General features: G+C 35.8%; 1 protein-coding gene and 1 long non-coding RNA gene across 3 annotated transcripts in view; one reads left to right on the forward strand and one right to left on the reverse strand.

The window, feature by feature from the left end:
* prkdc (protein kinase, DNA-activated, catalytic subunit) overlaps positions 1-21691 on the reverse strand; it is a 263584-nt gene that overhangs the window by 75385 nt on the left and 166508 nt on the right. Inside the window, exons 61-70 of the mRNA XM_039754497.1 lie at positions 20408-20539; positions 16770-16949; positions 13898-14106; positions 12123-12261; positions 11281-11469; positions 8554-8778; positions 7987-8095; positions 5455-5557; positions 3655-3844; positions 1763-1937 (exon numbers count right to left, since the gene is read on the reverse strand). Of these exons, the coding sequence (XP_039610431.1) occupies positions 1763-1937; positions 3655-3844; positions 5455-5557; positions 7987-8095; positions 8554-8778; positions 11281-11469; positions 12123-12261; positions 13898-14106; positions 16770-16949; positions 20408-20539 (1651 nt within the window). The remainder of the gene's footprint in view (positions 1-1762; positions 1938-3654; positions 3845-5454; positions 5558-7986; positions 8096-8553; positions 8779-11280; positions 11470-12122; positions 12262-13897; positions 14107-16769; positions 16950-20407; positions 20540-21691) is intronic.
* LOC120530211 overlaps positions 8664-21691 on the forward strand; it is a 64020-nt gene continuing 50992 nt past the window's right edge. For both annotated transcript variants that reach the window (XR_005633922.1, XR_005633921.1), the window contains exons 1-2: positions 8664-8765; positions 14354-14478. This is a non-coding gene — a long non-coding RNA (uncharacterized LOC120530211). The remainder of the gene's footprint in view (positions 8766-14353; positions 14479-21691) is intronic.

Below are 21691 nucleotides of genomic sequence, written 5' to 3' on the forward strand. Positions count from 1 at the left end.
CACTGAGAAAAAATGTACACCGCTACACCACAGCATTAAAACCACTGATATGTGAAAGTGAGTAACATCGATTACATCGTTACAATGGCATCAGTCAAGGGGTGCGGTATATTAGACAGCAAGTGAGCAGTCAGTTCTTGAAGGTGATGTGTTGGAAGCAAGAAAAATATGTGTATGTAAGGATCTGAATGGCTTTAACAAGGGCCAAATTATGATGGCTAGATGACTGGGTCTGAGCCTCTTCCAAATGGCAAGTTTTGTCAGGTGTTCCTGGTATGCTGTGGCTAGTAGCTACCAAAAGAGGTTCAAGGAAGGACAACCGATGAACTGGTGACAGGATAATGGATGTCTAAGGCTCACTGATGTGCAAGGGGAGCGAAGGCTAGCCTGTCTGGTCCAATCCCACAGGAGAGTTACTGTAGCACAAATTGCTGAAAAATGCAATGTTAGCCATGAGCGTAAGGTGTCAGAGCACACAGTGCATCATAGCTTGCTGCGTATAGGGCTGTGTAGCTAAAGACCAGTCAGAGTGTCCATGCTGACCCCTATCCACTGCCAACAGTGCCTGCAATGGGCATGTGAGTGTCAGAAGTGGACCATGGAGCAATGAAAGAAGGTGGCATAGTCTAATGAATCATGTTTTCATTTACATCATGTGGACAGCTATGTGTATGTGTGTCGTTAATTAGACTCTACAAGAGAAGGCAGCAGGATGCACTAAGGGAAGAAGGCAAGCCGGCAAAGGCAGTGTCATGCTCTAGGAAATGTTCTGCTGGGAAAATTTGAGTCCTTGAGTTCATGTTGATTTTATTTTGAGATGTACCACCTACCTAAAGATTGCTGCAGACAATGACCAACCCTGCATGGTAACTATATTCTCTGATGACAGTAGTCTTTTTCAGCAGGATAATGCTCCATGCCACACTGAAAAAGTTATTCAGGATTGGTTTGAGGGACATGACCAAAAGTTCAAGATGTTGACTAGACCTCCAAATTCCCCAGATCAGCTGTGGGATGTGCTGGAAAAACAAGTCCAATTGAGGCAGACCTTTCACCTTACAATTTACATAACTTAAAGGGTCTGCTGCTAACATATTGGTACCAGATACGACAGAACACCTTCAGACATCATGACTTGACAGGTCAAAACTGATTTGGTGACACGAGGGAGGCCTACACAATATTAAGCTTGTGGTTTTAATGTTGTGGCTGACTGATGTATATATGATTTTTTAATGCATTGACAAAACAATTAATATAATGCTAGTTTTGAAAATTGTAACATAGAAAAATAATAACAAATGATGTTGATTCACAAGCAGAACCACCTCTGCGATTTATACCTGTTATTTAACATACCCCAACTTACTTAATCCATAATTAATAATTGGTTAGTAAATTACTCTTTTTACTAGTTATATAGATAGCAACCTTACAAATTTTAAGCAACAGCATACTAATTTTCCTACAATTTAATCTCACTTTGTAAACAAAGTCGACATTTTCTAAATATCTGTCCAAAGTATGTTACAGAAACATATCCTAATTTTTCCAAAACACCAAGGTGGAGGCAGTGTGGCACAGTGTCTCAGGCTTTCACATGTACAACACAAAGCTACTGGTTCAGTCCTCCACTCCTGCTCACTCTGAATAAGTCAGTCAGTTAACCATCAGGAGCTCAAACTGTATGAACACATTTCTTCATACACTTGTAATAGTCACAAAGCTATGGAGAAAAATGGACATAAAAGAAAAAGAGTACCTAGCAGAGGGATGGTTTTCAAGACAAACAGAATCTGATCTGAGCTTCTTTGGTTCTGGCAGCGACAGTGATTGAAGCGGCTAAAGCTGTGAACCCAGCGAATCAGCCAGTCTTTCTGAGTCTTTGCTTCTCGATGCAGCTCTTTCAGCAGCTTAGTGGCTACTGAGAAGTTTTTCTGTAATAGCATTAAAGAAAATAAAATAAATAAATATATATATATGCAGGTACAGTACAATGAAATTCTTATTTGCAACAAACATTAACTACATTAACACATATCAGGTACACTCATGCAGCCGTCAGTATGATGAAAACCTTCCCTGAATCTAGTGGAATGAGTTGGAATGACCTTGTATCATCTGCCAGAATGGCGGAAGAGGAAAAGTGATCGCGCAGGATGGATGAGCTGTTTAATAATGCTGCTTTCCCTTCTAAATCAACATGTGTTATATATGCACTGTACAGAGGATGAGTGTATGCCTCTAACATTTTGTGCCAACTTCAACACCTCGGTAATGCTCTACAGTCTTGAGCTCAACAGGTGTTGTACCAGGAAGCTTCCTATCCAGCATTATGGACCCCAATGTGTATCTGTAGATTCTTGAGCATAACCTGACACATTCAGAGCAGGTCTGAAAACATCCACGGCAGAAAAGGAACCGATGGCCTGTCTTGACAATAGCCAAGATGTGCTGTACCCACTTCAGTTCATCAGTGATGGGGATTTAAAAAAATGTAAGATGCTGACCCTCTAAGCAGCCTTTTCTTTAATGTAGACTGGAGTGTGGTCTGCTTTCTTCAATGAGATCTTTGGTTTTGTTTACATTAAGACTGCTGTGATGCCAACAGTGAGTCATTAGACAAATCAGTCCTTTATAAGCTGTCTCTTGGCTAAGATGGAGGTGTCATCAGAAGTTTTAATGGTAAAGATGGAGCTGTGTTTGTCTGCACAGTCAGACATTAACAGGTGGCTTAGAACACTGTGTTGAGAAGTGTCAATTGGCACATACTGGGGACTGACAATTAGAACATTATTTGAGTTTTAATTTAGTGAAATGTCAAAGTCTGTTTCAGAACTATAGTTAGGCAACCATGCAGTCATCTCTTGAGGGCACTTCTTGGGGAAGTGGAAGCTTTCTATACTTTCGTTCTCGTCCTGGACAATCAAAGCTTACTGTAAGTAAACCTATTGACTGTCAATTAGTTATGGTTTAATTATATCACAAATAAATTAGTAAGATATGTCTGAATATTTGAAATTTATACATGAATGTGATGTAATGGAGCAGCTGCAGCGATTTTACATTTCCTGTTAACGTTTGTTTATTGGCCTATATTTCACAGTAAGCTGATGACATGAAATTTTGGCAGCAGGCTGATTTAATAAAACTGAACTCTTATATCAAAACAGTTTTAAAAAATTTATAACAAACAGACACTGATAGAAAAAAGTAATGATTCCTATGAAGGCTGACTAATGCAGTATCACTTGTAGAAGGCTGTGCTCACCATATTGTGGCTTCTTAAGAAACACATTTACGGGAAAACGTCACTTAACATTTTAAGAAAATCTGTATCATCACATATGGAAAAGGTCAGACCTCAGCATTTTTTTTAACTAGTAACAATATAATGTTGAGGGCCAATAAAAGTCCAAATGAAAACAACACATGTTTAATGGGCAGTAATTTGGAGAAAAGAAAATATAATTATTATGACCAAAGGATAACATTTTATACAAGACACTGAATGAATTTCATAAGAATATTATTAATCATGCTGACAGTTTTTCACTAAATATTGGCTAGCAAATGCAACATTCACATTTCATAGATTAAAGCCTACACACTGCTAAAATAAATTCAAGATGTTTAAAAGGTGACACAACTGACCTGCTTTCTTGCGCTGTCTGCCATTTTTAACTTCATGTTAAATTTGCAGCTTTTAATCACAGACTCGAGGCCTTCCACTGGTTCATCCAATTCCATTTGAACATCTGCACTTCCTTCTTCATCCACTTCCATACTGTTATCTGCTTCCAAGTTTCCAAGTTTTTCTGAGATTTTATCCAAGAAGAAACATCTATAAGGAGAAGAGGCCTTTAAGCGATAGCAGGCTTTACTTCCTAAAGAACAAACAACTCCAGCATACAGTCCCTGAAAAAGCATTATGTGGCACTTCTTCAACTTGCAGTGTGCTACTGGCCCTACTTGGATTCCTCTGTTCTCCTGTGTGGTTATAGGCTCCACTGGGCACAGTCTATGCCAGCTTACAAGGACAAATGTGACTGGCAAGGCCGTTCTAAAAACACCAAATTAAAATGTTTTCTGAAAATGTTCAAGAAGTCTATAGATATGACAATGTTAACAGGTGCCTTTCTGAAAGTGATGGCCTTCTCAACCACAGGTTGTTCTGGCAATATCTAGGGGTCAAGAAGACACTACACAGATCTATATTAACTGCTTCTATAATCATAGGCTGCCATTTCCACAAAACACATTCATTAAAAACTTTTCCAGACTGAAACATAAAGCCAAAAGTCCCAGTTCTCCTGCCCTGTGCTCACTCTCCTTTCAACAGTGAAATGACTTGCGACAAAAAAATTTTGAGCTAATAAAAAAAAAAATATAATCAGGGTTTTCCTTATGCTATGAGATGTATGAAATTGATAACTTCACCTTAATAAATGATGGATATTGCTTTGTGTGTTTTTTCAAAAACTGGTTCTTGGAGAAAAGTCAAGAATTTTAATAGTTAGATTTTTTTTTATTTATTTATAAGGTTTCTGAAGACATCTACTTTGAACTTTGTCTTCCTGTGGCACCATTATGGACGGCACCATTTTTTGCTGTTTGTGATTCAGGGTTTCCAGTCTGTTGCTAGGCAGGACCACCAGGGCTGTGCGATGGATCAGATGTTTAAATGTCAGCATCATATGCTTTCTGATTGTTCAAGTTTGTAGATAATTCAAAACAAAAAACTATATATAAATCCAACACCTTAGTATTAATATTGTGTGACAGGGCGTCACACAAGGGTTACGAAATGGAGCAATCTGCAATTTGGTGTGGAGCGGAGCAGATATGATGGCCTTTGCTGAGAGAAGGAAAGGGCCTGGTAGGAATCTAACAAACCATTAGAGAGTGAATAGTAAGCCAGCACAACATTGGGGAAGTAGTCAGTGCTGAATGAACTCCTCAGATTTATGCATGGTAGTTTACTTCATACTAAACATATATAGTAATGTAAAAAAAAAAAACATGTACTATGCCTGTAAATCTTTAGGAATAGTACGTATTTGTCAAGAAGCAAAACAAAACTAACATAAGTATTTAGCATGTCAGTTATTTTAAAAAGCTTTTGATGCTGCAGAAAGTATGTAGCAAGGATTTATCAATAGTGGGAATAAACTGATTTATGGGAAACAAAATCTGAAGTGTTTCGTAAAGGAGACTGTAAAGAAGATATTCAAGTACATACATGTCAAGGATAACACTGAAGGGCCCCACATGTGACAGGGTGACCCATGCTCCGCAGTTTAATTAATTCAGCTCTTTGTATTAGTACTGATGTAGTAGGGATGGATGCTGAAAAGCTGTGCAGATCCTTAACATTTTCTCATGTAAGCCTCTCTTTTTCAAAATATGGTTGCAATAAGTCAGAAAGCAGAACAGTGCTATTTTCCATGTTACCGATTTGTGATGATGTCATCCCAGATGTTCATTGGATCCATTCTGTCATCAGGATATCTCCCAGTCCACACTCTAATTAAGTGCTTAACTGAAGCCCTGGAAACTGGTGAGAAACAAATGTGAAAGATTTTAGCATGTGATGAAAAGCTGATACATTTTTAGTCTTAAATCTACAGTAAATGGATCCAAGTGCCAGCTACAGCAGATAAACAAAAGTGTGTGCAAGTCGCAGCAGGAAAGCATGGTGGCCAGTGCAGTCAGTCAGGACACATACCTTGTGTAGCAGCCTTGACACAATGTATGGATTCTAATAATCTGCACAACATATGACCTCCCAGAAAATAATAAAAAAAAGATGTTGTTTTAATCAACACTTTAACATCAAACTCTGAAGTTGTAAAGGTTACAGAATTGCAGGGACAGCACAATGGCAATTTTAACACCATTTCAGACTGCATACATGTAACTATTTTAAAATATATACAGTATATAAACTGAATTAATTCACATCAACTTTACTCTGAAAAAAACATTGAAGTTCTACATAAGTTAATACAATTTAGTTTGTTTTGAGCATCACAAGTTGGCATTTCGTCTTTTGTGTTTCTGGCCATGTAAGCATCCACAACTTTTCTATTTCTTCAATTTATAAAGTAGTATTTTGTGAAGAATTCTGAAATTTGCACAAATATTTAGCACAGAAAAAAATTAACTTGCGTTATACAATATAAAATCACTTAAGACCAACATATCAAAAATTTTCATTATATAGGAAAAAAAGGCCCAATTGTTATTTTAAGCATAAATTTCAATTCAGACTTGTAAGAATTAAAATTAGTTTTGTCACTGCTTTTTTCAAGCAGAAGATACACTACAGTATAAAAGAAAAATCAACAGGCATATTATTTCCATAGCCATGTGGCACTAAAGTAAAGTCACATTGTGATACAGGAAGAAAAAAAGCTTAAAATTATCTTTTTAAATTATAATTTTAAAGACAGAAATGTAACAAATACCATGCATTGATAGTGTGTGTATATGCTATATGGCTCCAATCAAGACTGTTCACAAGTTTCTAGTTACAGTACATTTTATTTTCATATTAACATTTAATATAATTAAAATAAATCTTAGTGTCACACTGAGAAAAACTCAGAATGGACAGCGGTGGTTACATTTGTCCCCCTGCACCTGTGCTTTATGTCACAGTATGTGCTATGTCTGTATGTGGAGACAGCACTTTAGATGCAGCGATCACACAGTGTACTAAGAATATGGGATGATGAAGGCACCAGCATTTGACTTGCAGAAAAGAGTTTGCTGTACTGTCAGTAAAACTTAACACATCAGCTCTTAGTTTGCCACAATTTTCTTATGATGTTTGTATACAACTCTATATTTCAGAACACCTCTAATAAGACAAATAAACATCCATTATTAAAAAATCTCAGCAGAGAATGTTTTTTTAAGAAAGCTGTAGAAAAATCAATATTTCTACACCAGTTCAACCGAGATCAATCGATCTGCCATTGAGAGCAGTCTGTCATCCTCAACTCAGCCCCTCACCACTCAAAGTCCAGATTACAACATACAGCGCACAAAGAAAAGATCACTGGTCAGCAGCAGCTCTCAGTCCTAGAGATAAATGATATTAGGGATAGGAAGCAAGTGGACTCCATACGTCCAGGTAATAACCTGCTTTAAAAACTCCTTCTGGTAAATGGTACCACTTAACCAGAAGCACATGATAACCGGACAATTTTTTCTTAGTAGGAGGCACGCTTCTTAACAATTCACCAGCAGATACACAGAAATGGCCTGTGTCCTTTACCAAAGTTATTGTGTAGCATTGCTCTTTTTGATACTATTGTTAAGTCTCTGTATACAGATAAATGTCATTATTTATTAACTAGTAAGTAGCACATCTGCGCATTTTTGGTCTATATTCGTTTGTTCTTATGCTGATTTGCCATGTTAATTCTCGTGTACCAAATGTACATTTGGTGAATACAGAAATTCTGATTCTACAAATATTCATATTGTCTCTAAAAAGAGATTCAACTTGTTATTTCTTTGTTTATTAGGTGTTGGTGTACTGCAATTTAAGTGCTTTACATTGTTAATTTCAACAGTGCTCCAAAAGTAAAGTCTCCTAATGTAGTTTTAAATGTAATTTGATCTAACATTTTTATTATGTCCTTTTTTACCTAAACAAAAGCTGATATATACCATCTACACTAACAGTTGAAAGACATAAATACATGAACTAAACAATATATATATATATATATATATATATATATATATATATATATATATATATATACATACACACACACACTTTATATATATATATATATATATATATATATATATATATATTACAGTATACAAACAAATACAATTTTGTCTATTGTCCATTATATACAAGAATGAAGGGAGAAAGTTTTTACATTATATTTTAAACACACAGATTTATGCTAGTGTTAACATACATTGTAGCAGGTGTAAAGTAATGGCAGACTTCCTTACCATCCTTTGTCATAAAGTTCAAGAAATCCTGTATTTCAGTTACGGTTTGAACAGACTGCAATTTGGCAAGACGGCTTCCATGCAATAAACCATCAATGCTAGAATAATTCTACAGAGAAAATGGAGAGAAGCATATGAGTGGGATTTAGGACAACACATGTGAAAGAAAACATTTGTGACTTTGGTTTTTATCCTCCTTACTTTATACTGGGTTTATACTGATGATTGTTTGCTTCCAGATCCTCTTTTTTAACTTAGTTCTCTTGTTTGAGGATTTCTACATTTATTAATAATTTCTGGTAAACATTATTCAAGTCAAGTTGTTAGTAACATAAAAGGAATAAATACAAGGAAATTGGGAAAGGGATTTACATTTAATACCGGATGGACAAAAAAAAATGTTAGGCCAGTGTTCAGTTCTTCCAATTGTCTCTTCTACAATAGTGTAGTGAAACAGAGCAAAGTAACCTCTTTGTCAAAGACATGTTTCCCTATTTCTCTACATTTTCTTGTCATTAGCACAAAAATCTTCCATCGTGCTCTATGATAAGCCTAAACCAGATTTACCTGCATGAAAATCTGCATGCAGTTGTTGATGTAGTACTTGGCTCTATGAAAATCATCCTGGAGAATATAAAGGAGGCTCAGCTCCTGGCTGTAATGAGTCTCAATGATGCTTTTCCTGTCGTCTGCCTTCATTGCATTATCCACAAATGTCAGCAGAGATTGATCTGGCTCCCCAAGCTGTAACAACTTCACCATGCTACGCATTACATAAGGTAAGTAGGTTTCCTTAAAAGAAATGTAAAATTAACCATAATAATCAAGTTGGTCTATACACTTACAAGTTTATGTGACAAAAGTCCTTAAAGCAGGGATTAGGCTTAAATAAAGCAACAAATTTAACAAAATGGAATAATATAAAAATCAAACTTGCTTTTTTAAATTTAATTTTCTAAAATGACATGTACATTGGAATATGTGCTTAAAGATTGCATATTCATCATTTATAAGCAAGAAGGAATAAACTTAGTGTCTAAAAATAGCAGCTTACACCTATACCATTCAGATCATTTACTAGGTATTGGTGTGCATATTACAGCTTAGTATAGCATCATATTCATATATCATATCATATTGCTGCTGGATTATGTGAATTTCCCCTTGGGATTAATAAAGTATCTATCTATCTATTCATATTAATAATCAAACAAAACTCAAAATTCTGTTAAATAGGAATTTTTTTTTTCTTTCAACTATATTATTGAACATCTTACAAATGTTTAACTGCAGACGAGTAGGTAATCCTATACAGCACAAGCAAATGCACTATCTAAAATATACAGTAAAGTTTAATGAATAGCTGAAGAACTGGCCCCAGGACCAACAGTGTGGTCCATAAGAGTCAATTCAGATCTGACAGTTAATTACACGTTTCAAGACAGCTTTAAAATGGATCTGATGAAACACACCTTTCTGTGCAGATCTTGTCAAGCACGGCATAGCCGACACTAGTAATATTATATTGTGGATGAGGTACAATTTTTGTATCTGCTACAATTGAATTGAAACAAGCTGCAAATACAGTACATGCACCATCTTGTATATTACAGGTGCTGGTCATAAAATTAGAATATCATGACAAAGTTGATTTATTTCAGTAATTCCATTCAAAAAGTGAAACTTGTATATTAGATTCATTCATTACACATAGACTGATGTATTTCAAATGTTTATTTCTTTTAATGTTGATGATTATAACTGACAACTACTGAAAGTCCCAAATTCAGCATCTCGGAAAATTAGAATATTGTGAAAAGGTTCAATATTGAAGACACCTGGTGCCACATTCTAATCAGCTAATTAACTCAAAACACCTGCAAAAGCCTTTAAATGGTCTCTCAGTCTAGTTCTGTAGGCTACACCATCATGGGGAAGACTGCTGACTTGACAGTTGTCCAAAAGACGACCATTGACACCTTACACAAGGAGGGCAAGACACAAAAGGTCATTGCTAAAGAGGCTGGCTGTTCACAAACTCTGTGTCCAAGCACATTAATAGAGAGGCGAAAGGAAGGACAAGATATGGTAGAAAAAAGTGTACAAGCAATAGGGATAACCGCACCCTGGAGAGGATTGTGAAAAAAAACCCATTCAAAACTGTGGGAGAGATTCACAAAGAGTGGACTGCAGCTGGAGTCAGTGCTTCAAGAACCACCACGCACAGACATATGCAAGACATGGGTTTCAGTTGTCGTATTCCTTGTGTCAAGCCACTCTTGAACAAGAGACAGCATCAGAAGCGTCACGCCTGAGCTAAAGACAAAAAGGACTGGACTGCTGCTGAGTGGTCCAAAGTTATGTTCTCTGATGCAAGTAAATTTTGCATTTCCTTTGGAAATCAAGGTCCCAGAGTCTGGAGGAAGAGCGGAGAGGCACAGAGTCCATGTTGCTTGAGGTCCAGTGTAAAGTTTCCACAGTCAGTGATGGTTTGGGTTGTCATGTCATCTGCTGGTGTTGGTCCATTGTGTTTTCTGAGGTCCAAGATCAACGCAGCAGTCTACCAGGAAGATTTAGAGTACTTCATGCTTCCTGCTGCTGACGATCTTTATGGAGATGTAGATTTCATTTTCCAACAGGACCTGGCACTTGCATACAGTGCCAAAGCTACCAGTACCTGGTTTAAGGACCATGGTATCCCTGCTCTTGATTGGCCAGCAAACTCGCCTGACCTTAACACCATAGAAAATCTATGGGGTATTGTGAAGAGGAAGATGCAATACGCCAGACCCAACAATTCAGAAGAGCTGAAGGCCACTATCAGAGCAACATGGGCTCTCATAACACCTGAGCAGTGCCACAGACTGATCGACTCCATGCCACGCCGCATTGCTGCAGTAATCCAGGCCAAAGGAGCCCCAACTAAATATTGAGTGCTGTGCATGCTCATACTTTTCATGTTCATACCTTTCAGTTGGCCAACATTTCTAAAAATCCTTTTTTTGCACTGGTCTTAATTGATATTCTAATTTTCCAAGATACTGAATTTGGGACTTTCATTAGTTGTCAGTTATAATCATCAAAATTAAAAGAAATAAACATTTGAAATACATCAGTCTGTGTGTAATGAATGAATCTAATATACAAGTTTCACTTTTTGAATGGAATTACTGACATAAATCAACTTTGTCATGATATTCTAATGTTATGACCAGCACCTGTATATACTTATTCCAGGGACAACAATCTAGTTTCTTTAAAGAGATAGTGTTTTGCCATTGTTGAGTACTGTACCTGATAGAAAGGATCAAGCCAAATCTTCTCCAGATCAGATGGAGTTTTATCATCAATATTTACTGTAGAGCAATACTGCAAGGACTTCCACTCTGTCAACTGATTGTAGGCCTCTAAAGCTGCTAACTCCCAAAGATCTTTCTCAGCTTCTGTTGGTTCTCCATCTGGCCAATTTTCCATATTCAAAGCCTTAAAAAAAGATTTGTTTTGCTCAGATTAAAAAATTTGAAAAAGAACAACTATGCAAGTTTGTTCAAAGTTAGAGAAACAATGTCAAAACTATAAATAAACTGACTCCACCATTTTTTGCATAGGCATTTCATACTCTGAATTTTCCATAGAGACAGTGCTAGCATTCCCAAGTTTCTATAAATACCATCATTGTTATCACTCTTTAATTCAATATTGTTCTTTATTAGTATGCTGCTGCTGAAGTATGTGAATTTCCCCTTGGGATTAATAAAGTATGTATGTATGTATCTATCTACTGTATCTATCTAGCCAGCTTTTGTAGACTCTACCATGACACAAAATTACCAAGAACTGAGGATGTTAATATAAAATTGTACATTCTACATATATGGGGTTGATTATGCAGTGCACATTTATGCATTTTTATTTCTTAAAATGATCCACTTGTTTTTCACTAGAATATCCTTTATTAATTAAAGTGAAAGTCTGATGTAAGTTATCTTAACTTTCTTTTTTCATCAACAAAAACTACAACTAAGGGCATGCAGACATTTCAGATCCACTGAATGTACACATTTCCTGGTTATCTCAAGGTTACACATCGTATTCATCAATAGAAATGCTTGGGTGGTCTAGTCTTTTATGCTTACTTCATTATACAGCTTTGCAGCTTCAGCATAATCAGATTTAGCTTCTGCCTGCAGTGCTTTGCTAGTAACTGACTTTGCTCCAATTTTACCACTGAAGATACCACGGAGAACATCATAATCTCCCAGGGATCTGTATAGCCTGTAAAATGCAGTATCACAAGTACTTTATTAATCTTTTAAAGGCCCAACGACCAGTCTCAGAAACCTAAAACAGTCAAATATCGTTAAAAAATCCTATGACATTAGTTGATTATATTAGAACACACTGGACACAAGTAAACTAAACCATCAAAAGTTGTACAGATATGTGATGGTAGGTTTCACTCAAGTTAATATAAACACAAAATTAAATCAAATTAATAGGCTCAGAAATTACATAAACATTACATAAGAACACAACATTATATTTACAAATACAATATTAAACTAAAAGGCATTCAAATTACAATAGTTTATCAAGCATTGCATTTATGTATTTTGTAGTATTTTAATTGATATAATTTCTGTAATCATAATGCTTAATTACTGTAGTTTTTTGGATTAAGTTATTGTAGTTATGTTTCACTATTTTTGGAAATAATTTACAATTGGCTAAACCATAAGTGCATGAAGGCTGCATTGTGTACAGGAGTGAGTGTTGGTGTCTCCTGAACACAGCTGGGGTGGAGGCACATGTTCTCCCAGTATGCATGTGGGTGTTTAAGTTTCATCACACATCTAAAAGATGTGAAGATTAGAGTGAATGGCAACTCTAAAATAACCTAGTGTGAAGAAATCGATGTGCCACATAATGGACTGGCTCTCTGTCCATAGTTTATTATAGGGCCTTTATAAGCAAGTACAGGAATAGGTAGATTTGTGAAACTCCAAAAAAGGGTCACCTCAGACTGGAGAGCCAGTTTTCAGTCCTGGTCTTCATAAGCACTTTAACTACTCTTTTATGTTTCAACCTAGCTCTTAACAAAAAAAACTGGCATTATTACCATCTGTAGTCCTCGGGGTGTCTTCTTAGCATTTTCGCATGTGCCTCTAGGTGTCCTTGCACTTATGGCAATGACACACCCCAGGAAACCTGGCAAGCATGCATACTGTGCCAAACTTTCCTGATGACATATGGAGTGATCACTTACCCCCCTGGCTTATATAGCCCTGGAACAGCTACGACCAGAGCACTTGCCACAAACATAGACATAACTAGGCACTTGCTATCCCAACATTTGTTGCCCAAGACAGGGCTAACCTTCCTATTTTATCAGGGCCATGTAGGATGTTGAGTCTATCATACTGTGTCCACTGAATAAGACAGTCACAACATTGGTTCTTTACTTGTACAACCTTAATATAAATGAAAACAAAGACAATTTCAAAAGCATAGAAATGACCAGAGACGTCTCAACAAACACAAGTCAGTCAGGAATGATTTTTTTTTTTTTATGTTGTAATTAAAAAGACGTCTTTTTTCAAAAGTAAATCTATTAATATTGATATTTGAATTAGCACAAATGTTTTCAACATGTGAAAAGCACACAGAAATAATATATATTGAGGAAGATGTTCTTCCAATTCACAATCTCTCTATGATTCCCTTTAGTGACACTCAAAGCAATAAAATACAGATTCCTACAGGCCAGTTCAATAGTTACAAACAAATAATTGTATTTGATATTCAACAAAAAATGAGTGATATTTTAGTTAGCGCAACTATTTCTCAAATACAAAATAGACCATAAGTTTACATAAATTGAAAAATCAGGTATGCTGGATGATAAATGTACTTAGCCAAATGGATCCATCGCTCTGTATCGGGTGGGAGCGCCACCCTTCCTTTGGCTCTCTTCAAGGGTGGCTCTTCAGGAACAGACTGGTGAATTAAACTTTCCTCCAATAAAAGAATCCCAATTGGCTGCTGGAGGCTAACCAAGCAGCTGGAGCTCACATTTGTTGGTGTTACCTGAAGCAGCTCTTGGTGTCGGTAACTCATATCCTGTCAAGAGTTTAATTTACATAAACAAAAAAATGCAACATTGAATTCACAGTAATATATAACTAACCCTCCCAATAAACACACAGTCATGTACAGAATTATTGGCACCCCTCATGAAATTGAGTTAAACATTAATATATAAGATAGACTACACATGCAATGCTTTATGAGTGATATTTTGAACATGAATGTGCAAGTCTTGTCTTCTAATTTAACATTCTTTTTTCAAACAAAATCCTTTATTTAGATACACAATTTTTTTCTTTGAAAACACTGGATTCAAAAATAACTGGCACTCCCAAGATTAATATTCAGTGAAGCCTGACCTGGCAATCCAAAAGCACTCAGCCTCTTCCTGCAAAGTTTAAACAGGTAAGGAACACTTGAAGAAGGATCTTGGACCAGTGATCCATGCATAACATTTCCAGTTCTTAATTATTTCTGGGTTTGACCTTTTGTACATCCCTCTTCAACTAACACTATGTTCAAATGTGGAGACTAAAATGGCCACTGCAAAATTTCAATTTTGTGTTCTTGCAGCCATTTTTGTTTTCGATTTTATTTGTATCTGAGTGGGTATCATGTGCTTTTCTTTGTATATAGGACGCTTTTTGTGCTAAATATGACAACGTTTGCAAACTTCAGTGCTCAGTTTTGAGGACAGTTCTTAGGGAAGACTTCTTCAGTATATGGCAGTCGGCTTGGCTGCTACCTGCAATGAATGCAGCTCATAACAACCAGTCAGAAGTCAGTAGCAATTACACCACAACAATAAATTATAGAAGAAGCAATAGTTTTTTTCTAAAAGAACATCTCTATTACTTCACATCCATGTCTCATGCCTTGGTTAAGTCTTTGGGAATAGCTGTCTCAGCAATTTATAACTCTAGAATATAAGAACAGTGTATGCCACTAAAAAGAAGACTAAGGGATTCCTGATGTTTCAAGCTTTGTTCTTTTCTTATTGCGGGTGAGTGAATAATTAAGAATGGCCAAGTAAGTCAATCAGAAGTAGACAGGGATTTCCCGTTCTGGTTATGTCCCTGCCATTGTCTATAAAGCATGAGGATGGAAGCAAGGGAATTTTGCCTCTGTTCACTACAGGAAAATGTCCTCTGCCTGAGGGATTTTACTAGGGAATTCAGAGGAAATGCCATAAAATGACATTAATAAACGGATCAGCATGTCCGAACTGAAAAGATTATTCCAGAAGTGATTTGCCAGGTTCCACCTAGCGGTCACTATATATACAAAAAACATAACATAAACACATATAACACAGAAAGCACACAGAAAAGTAAGTGAATTTGAGTTAATTCAGTTTTAAAAATTCTATACTGTGTAGTTACCTAGAAGTAATCCCTACACACACAATGCCTAAGAATGTTTTATTTAGGAGGGGACTGCATACCATCCTCTCCGTACTATCAAGAACAACACATTAGATAATCCATTGGGACAATTAAAAAAAAAAATCAAAAGGTTAAAAACAAACACTGACTATAGAACAGTGTGATAAATCTGGAAAGGCAAACAGAAAGATTAAATAGTTTTACTGATGAGAACAATCAGATTCCATTCCAGTGATATAATGTTAAAGACTGAATTCATGGTTTATGAAGCAATAAAAATATTTAATGAAAGCTAATTAAATGTGCTAGGAATAAATTAAAAATGACATTAGAAGAGAATGCTAGTTTTATTCACACATGTTCAAAACGGTTCACCAGAAAGTCTGTTAAAGTACTGTATTTCTCTGAGTCAGCAAAATTATTACAAGCAAAGTAGACCAGAAAGAAATACTTCATGTATGTGAAAACAGTATAGCCTCGTAACAAATGCAATTGACCACAAATATAAACTAAAGTGGCCCGTCCAAGCAGTCACAGTTACTAACTTAGAGTGTGATCCTGAACCAAGATATTTAGCCAAGCAGTGATTGAACTGTAAAAATTTCAAATAAAATGAACATAAATGCAGACTGCTTTAACAGACTGCGAGGAGATTAGCTTCACACATTTGACTGCTGTATTGTCCGGTTACAATTATGGCTGAAAAGGATTTAAAAGGAGTTATTACAAGTACAAATATTAAAAGAAAATATTTCAGTTCACCAAGTTCAGCGTAAGTAAAAATGCATCTTTTTAATTGAGTGGAAACTCTGGTAAGTAAAGAATGATTTTAATATACGTACTTTATTTTTTTCTGTTTTATGCTGTATAAATATATTCCAAGGACACAAAGTAGTCTCATGTGAGAAAGTATGATTCAGTAAACACAGTAACTTTAAAACTTTGCTCTTCAAGAATAGCTTTTCTTCTGTGCTTACTTTGTGAATATATGTATTCTCTTACTCAAAAAAGTTTATCTGGACTGTATTTTAAAATCTTTGTGGTAACTTAGCTGTCAGGAACAGAAAATGACACTCATAAATCAGCAGCCAATGGGCAGCTAAAACATCACCAGAGCTTCTAAATGGCACCATAAAAAGACAATATAAGTTTCATTTAAATGCATTAAGATTGTTTGAGAATACTTTATACATAACTTAATAATCTGTAGTCTTAAACAATCTAATAATTAATACTATACTGTAATTTAGACAATTTTTATAGTTTCATACTTTACATATGTTGGACTTAAGGGAAACATGCTGAAATTACCTGAACACAGGAAACAAATGGTGGAAAATACATGGTACTTTTACTTAGGAATGTATTAATATCCTCTAACAGCTCTTCTAAAATTGACTTCTTTTCCTTAGAGCCTTTAGAGTTTTTCATTTCCACCAGGATGCCCGTAAATAGTGAGCTAAACAGCTGCTTAGCAAAAGTTGGATCTCTCTACAGACAAGAGAAAACAAACATTTTAATATAAACTTGCTGTGCTACCCATTTAAGATGGGTTGAAATCTAATTAATGTAGAGCTCAGTGTTAACGTTTGCAGTGCACCATCTAATGGGATGTATTTTGTATTGCATGTAGTAGAAAATGCATTGTATTTGTCATGCCAAGAGATGACATGTCAGAAATATTTGTAATAGTAAAATACATTGCACTTGTTATTCCAACAGAGGGCGCATCACAAACATCAGCACACTGCATTTACAATTCCCATACCAAATGACATATAACAGAGACATCGCAACCAAATGAGCACACAGATACAAACACACACACACTTGCCCTTTTATTAAAGTGGATAAGATGATTTCTCTCTGGCTGGCAGTTACCCTCTGTTGGATGTATTCAGTATTAACTTTTGCAGTGCAGTGTGTCCACCCAGTTGCTATGTCTCTGTTACTTACCATTTGGTACAGGATCTGCAAAAACAGTGCTAATGTTTGACAAGCGCCATATATTGGGTAGCAGAGCCATAGCAACCAGATGGTCACAAAGACAGACACTCATCCTTTTATTGAGGTAGATATTACATATGTTTGACATTTTCCAAATGTGGTTACAAATAAGACATGTCCACCCAGTTGCTATGTCTCTGTTACTTACCATTTGGTACAGGATCTGCAAAAACAGTGCTAATGTTTGACAAGCGCCATATATTGGGTAGCAGAGCCATAGCAACCAGATGGTCACAAAGACAGACACTCATCCTTTTATTGAGGTAGATATTACATATGTTTGACATTTTCCAAATGTGGTTACAAATAAGACAGAATAAAAAGCAAAGTTTGACAATTTTGCTTCTGCATATAAAACATACTGCATGTATTAAAGTGCCTATAAAAAGAATTGACCCTCTTGTCAGTTTTCATATTTTATTTTTCATACATATTTTTTTCCCCCATACATTTACTGTCATACAACACTTAATCACAGAGGATTTGTAATTTGGCTTTTTTGATTCTGATCAGTAGAAAAAGAATAATATCTGAGAGAAAACAGATCTTTGCAAAAGGGTTTAAATTAATTACAAACATAAAATACATAAGTATTCATGGTCCACATTAATCATTACTGGTACAGCCAGTTTTTGAACGCACATGATTAGTTCAATGGAGATCACCTATCTTGGGTTTTCTATTGATTGCTGTATAAATGCACTTTATCTGGAAGGTCCAGCTTGGGATATCTCTTGGAGTTACACCAATCAATAATAAAATGAAACAGTATGGCACAGTTGTAAATTTGCACAGAGCAGGCCATCAAGGAAAACTGTAAGAAGACGACTAAAGAGGGAGGTCACCAAGAGGCATGTAAGAACTCTTAAGGAGTTGAAAGCTACAGTAGATAAGATTGTGAAGACTACAACAATTGCTAGGCTGTTTACAACTAAATTAAAAAAAAAAACCCTGAGCATTTGTCAGAAGGCACACGAGAGTTTCTAAAGTCAGCTAGAAGGAGGTTCCATGGTCTGATGACACCTAATTTGGGCTTTTAGGCAATCAGACTAAACATCATGTTTGCACATTGCACAATATTAAAAACACACTATCCGCAATGTGAAGTCTGGTGTTAGTACATCATGCTCTGGGAATGTTCCTCTTAAACAGGCTTTGGAAGGCTTATGAGGCTAAAATCAATGCACCAAATATAGGAAAATCATGGAGGAAAACCTGATGCAATCTACAAGAAACTTGTACCTTATGAAAAAGATTAGATTTTCAGCTAGACAATGGCCCCAAAGCTACACAAAAATAGCTTAAATATAACTAAGTTAATGTTGTGGAGTGGTTGGATATGAAAAAGGCTATACATTTACAAATTATGTGCAATTCGACAGAGCTTAAGAGGTTTTGCCAAGAAGAAACCAGAAAATGGCAGTGTGGAGATGTGCAAAGCTACAATACACCTGTGCACACACAGTGAATGCTGTCATGGCTACCAAAGGTGAATCTACCAAATAACTAAATTGAAGGGGTGAATATACTGAATATACATTCAAACTTAAGTAAAGAATTCCAAAATCTGATAGAAACTTGCTCTGGTCTTCAGAAAAACCTTGCCTAATATCAGATCAAACCATTCTTTTTCAAAACAACTTCTAGTTTATTAGCAAACAAACAAAAAAAAACACACACATCAAAGAAAAACACTGAATTACTAAACTAACTCACTAATACTGGACTGAGGGAACAGTGTAAAATTAACAATAATAAATAAACAAATAAAGATGGAGCAAGTAATCACTAGATTCAAAATAAAGTCATCCAGGAAACAAAATAAGAAAGACAAATGGTCATAAAACATGAAAACGTCTAAAATAAAATCAAGTTTACTTCATGGAATCAGCTAGAGTGGGTCAGAAGACCAACAATGAGTATTAAAGTATAAACACTAAAATAGGATAAAGTATTAAAAATTATGGCACCTAGACTAATAACTAAGGAATTTATTCTGTACTTTGGAAATGCTTAAGTGTGTTTAAAGATGATGGTATTAAAGTTACAGTTCAGTTCAGTAATCTCAACATTCTGATACAAACTGCTTAGGACCGAACTGGTCATTTGAGGGAGAGACATCGATCAACTTATAACCACTTTAGGTGTGGGGGTGTGGCAGAAATATGTAAGTAAAAATAAATAAATAAAAGTTCAGGATGGAGCCTGAGTTTCTAAATTTGTGATGGTGTAATAATTAAGTGTGCATGAAGAAGGCTGGCAACACAAGGATTCTTTAAAATACAACAGCCTTGGGATGTCTGGAGTAAACCTTTTTCCCCCCAAATCATAACTACTGTGCAGAAGGGGGTCCGATTACTGGTGAAAAGATGAGAAAGCCCAAGGAAAAGTGAGATGGAGAAAGGAGCTTTAGGAAACCAAGGCAGGGAGACAAAAACTACAGCACAACCCATAATATTAACACTGTTCAAGCTTGAAGCTGGCCGTTGATCTTCCTTGGACTATTACTTTCTGTTTTTAACATACTCAAAACACCATGAGTTTCTGGACAGCACCATTAGACTAGTGATTAATTTGTTTGACCTAAATGCACCAAAGACTCTTTGAACTACTTTCTATATAAAGCCCACTGGGAATTCTAGCCTACTTAGTTGTTATGTGAACAATAATTTAGAAAGAAGTGTTCTGAGCATAAGAGAAATTATTTAAATGGGAAGAAATAAGTCAGAAGAGTATACAGGATATAAGGTAAGACAACTTTGCAAGCACAAAATTTCAAATAAGAATTGGCTCTGAAAAATATGAATAGTTCACTCACTCAACAAATAAACTCAGTGTTAACTTTCATCCATCACAAAGATGCTAAAACGCATCTCTCTGACAAACAACAATGAAATCACACAATTTGTAGACTGTAGTTTTATTCTAATAAGTCAACAAACCTGAGCGAGAGCCTGTAGTGGTGCAATCAGACTGCTATACTGAATCTGAATATCAGGAAGATCTCCTTGACGGTATCGCCTATAGAGAGTAATTTGTCCTTCCTTCTTCAGCTTTTGCTCTGCCACGTTAGCCTAAAATTACAATAAGACCTTCACTCTCACACCAATCATTATGTTTGCATTTTAAATGTTCAGAATTTAAATATTTTCACAAGAATCATACTTTGTTACATAGTACACATTTTCACTTATAGCAAATTTTACTTGAGCAGAAAGGATCACACATCTTCAAAACAATAATAATTTATTAGTTATAAGAAGTACAACACATGCTCTGAGATGCATACATTAGCTTTAAAATATGAAATTAATGCTAAAGGAGATGTGCCTTGTGGATAATGGATGGATGGATGGAGATGCGCAGTAATTCCCAAAAGGCTGGACAATTGCATGTTAAGTGATAGATAGATATTAGACTAACAGAAGATAGTTTTTTCATTATATTTTAATGCCTATTTGGAAGATCAGTGATAGGAAACTATAGAAGTTACTAATTCCTCGATTCATATATTAACTGATAATTTTGCAGTTTCATATAAAAATCACAAATCTTATGAGTAACAAACTTCATTGTATTAAAAAACAGTTATACTTTTAATGACTCTTTGTTCTGGAGTGATAAAGCCAGAATTTTAGAGCCACAGATCCCACTTACAAAGCATGCTGCAATCTGCCTTAAGGCCAAGTGTTTGCTCAGATGACTGTGAAGAACCGACTACTGAAACTAAAAACTGACCAGGACAACATCCTATTTATATTACTGTTCATTTTCAGCATGCTTTTTAATACTATATTATATATATCTCCAGTTACATTTTATTAGAATATTATTCTATTTTAATAAATACCACTCTGCTTTTAAATTTTCATACATTGTTTTTACATCTAGAATGAGTAAAGTAAAAAAGTAAATACAAGGCACTTGGTGTAAGGAGATTGCAACTAGCATTCTCACAGAGTTTAGCAGACTGAGGTGGGCATCCCAATAGAGAGAACATCATGGAGATCAAAGTGTGTCAGGGTTTAGGTCTAAGTTATATCTGGGGGACCCCCATGTGGTGTTTAAGCCAAAGCTAGCAAATCCCCTCTGTGGAATATTGAGAAGTGAATGGCAGTGCAAGCATCATACACAATCAGTGGTTGTATGAATAAGGTCTCTGTGTGTGTGTGTGAATTCTGGGGTACACGAGTAAGCCAATCCAAATACAAAGTTACGAGTTCCAC

The sequence above is a fragment of the Polypterus senegalus genome, chromosome 5 (genome assembly GCF_016835505.1).
Source record: "Polypterus senegalus isolate Bchr_013 chromosome 5, ASM1683550v1, whole genome shotgun sequence".
Classification (NCBI taxonomy): Eukaryota; Metazoa; Chordata; class Cladistia; order Polypteriformes; family Polypteridae; genus Polypterus; species Polypterus senegalus.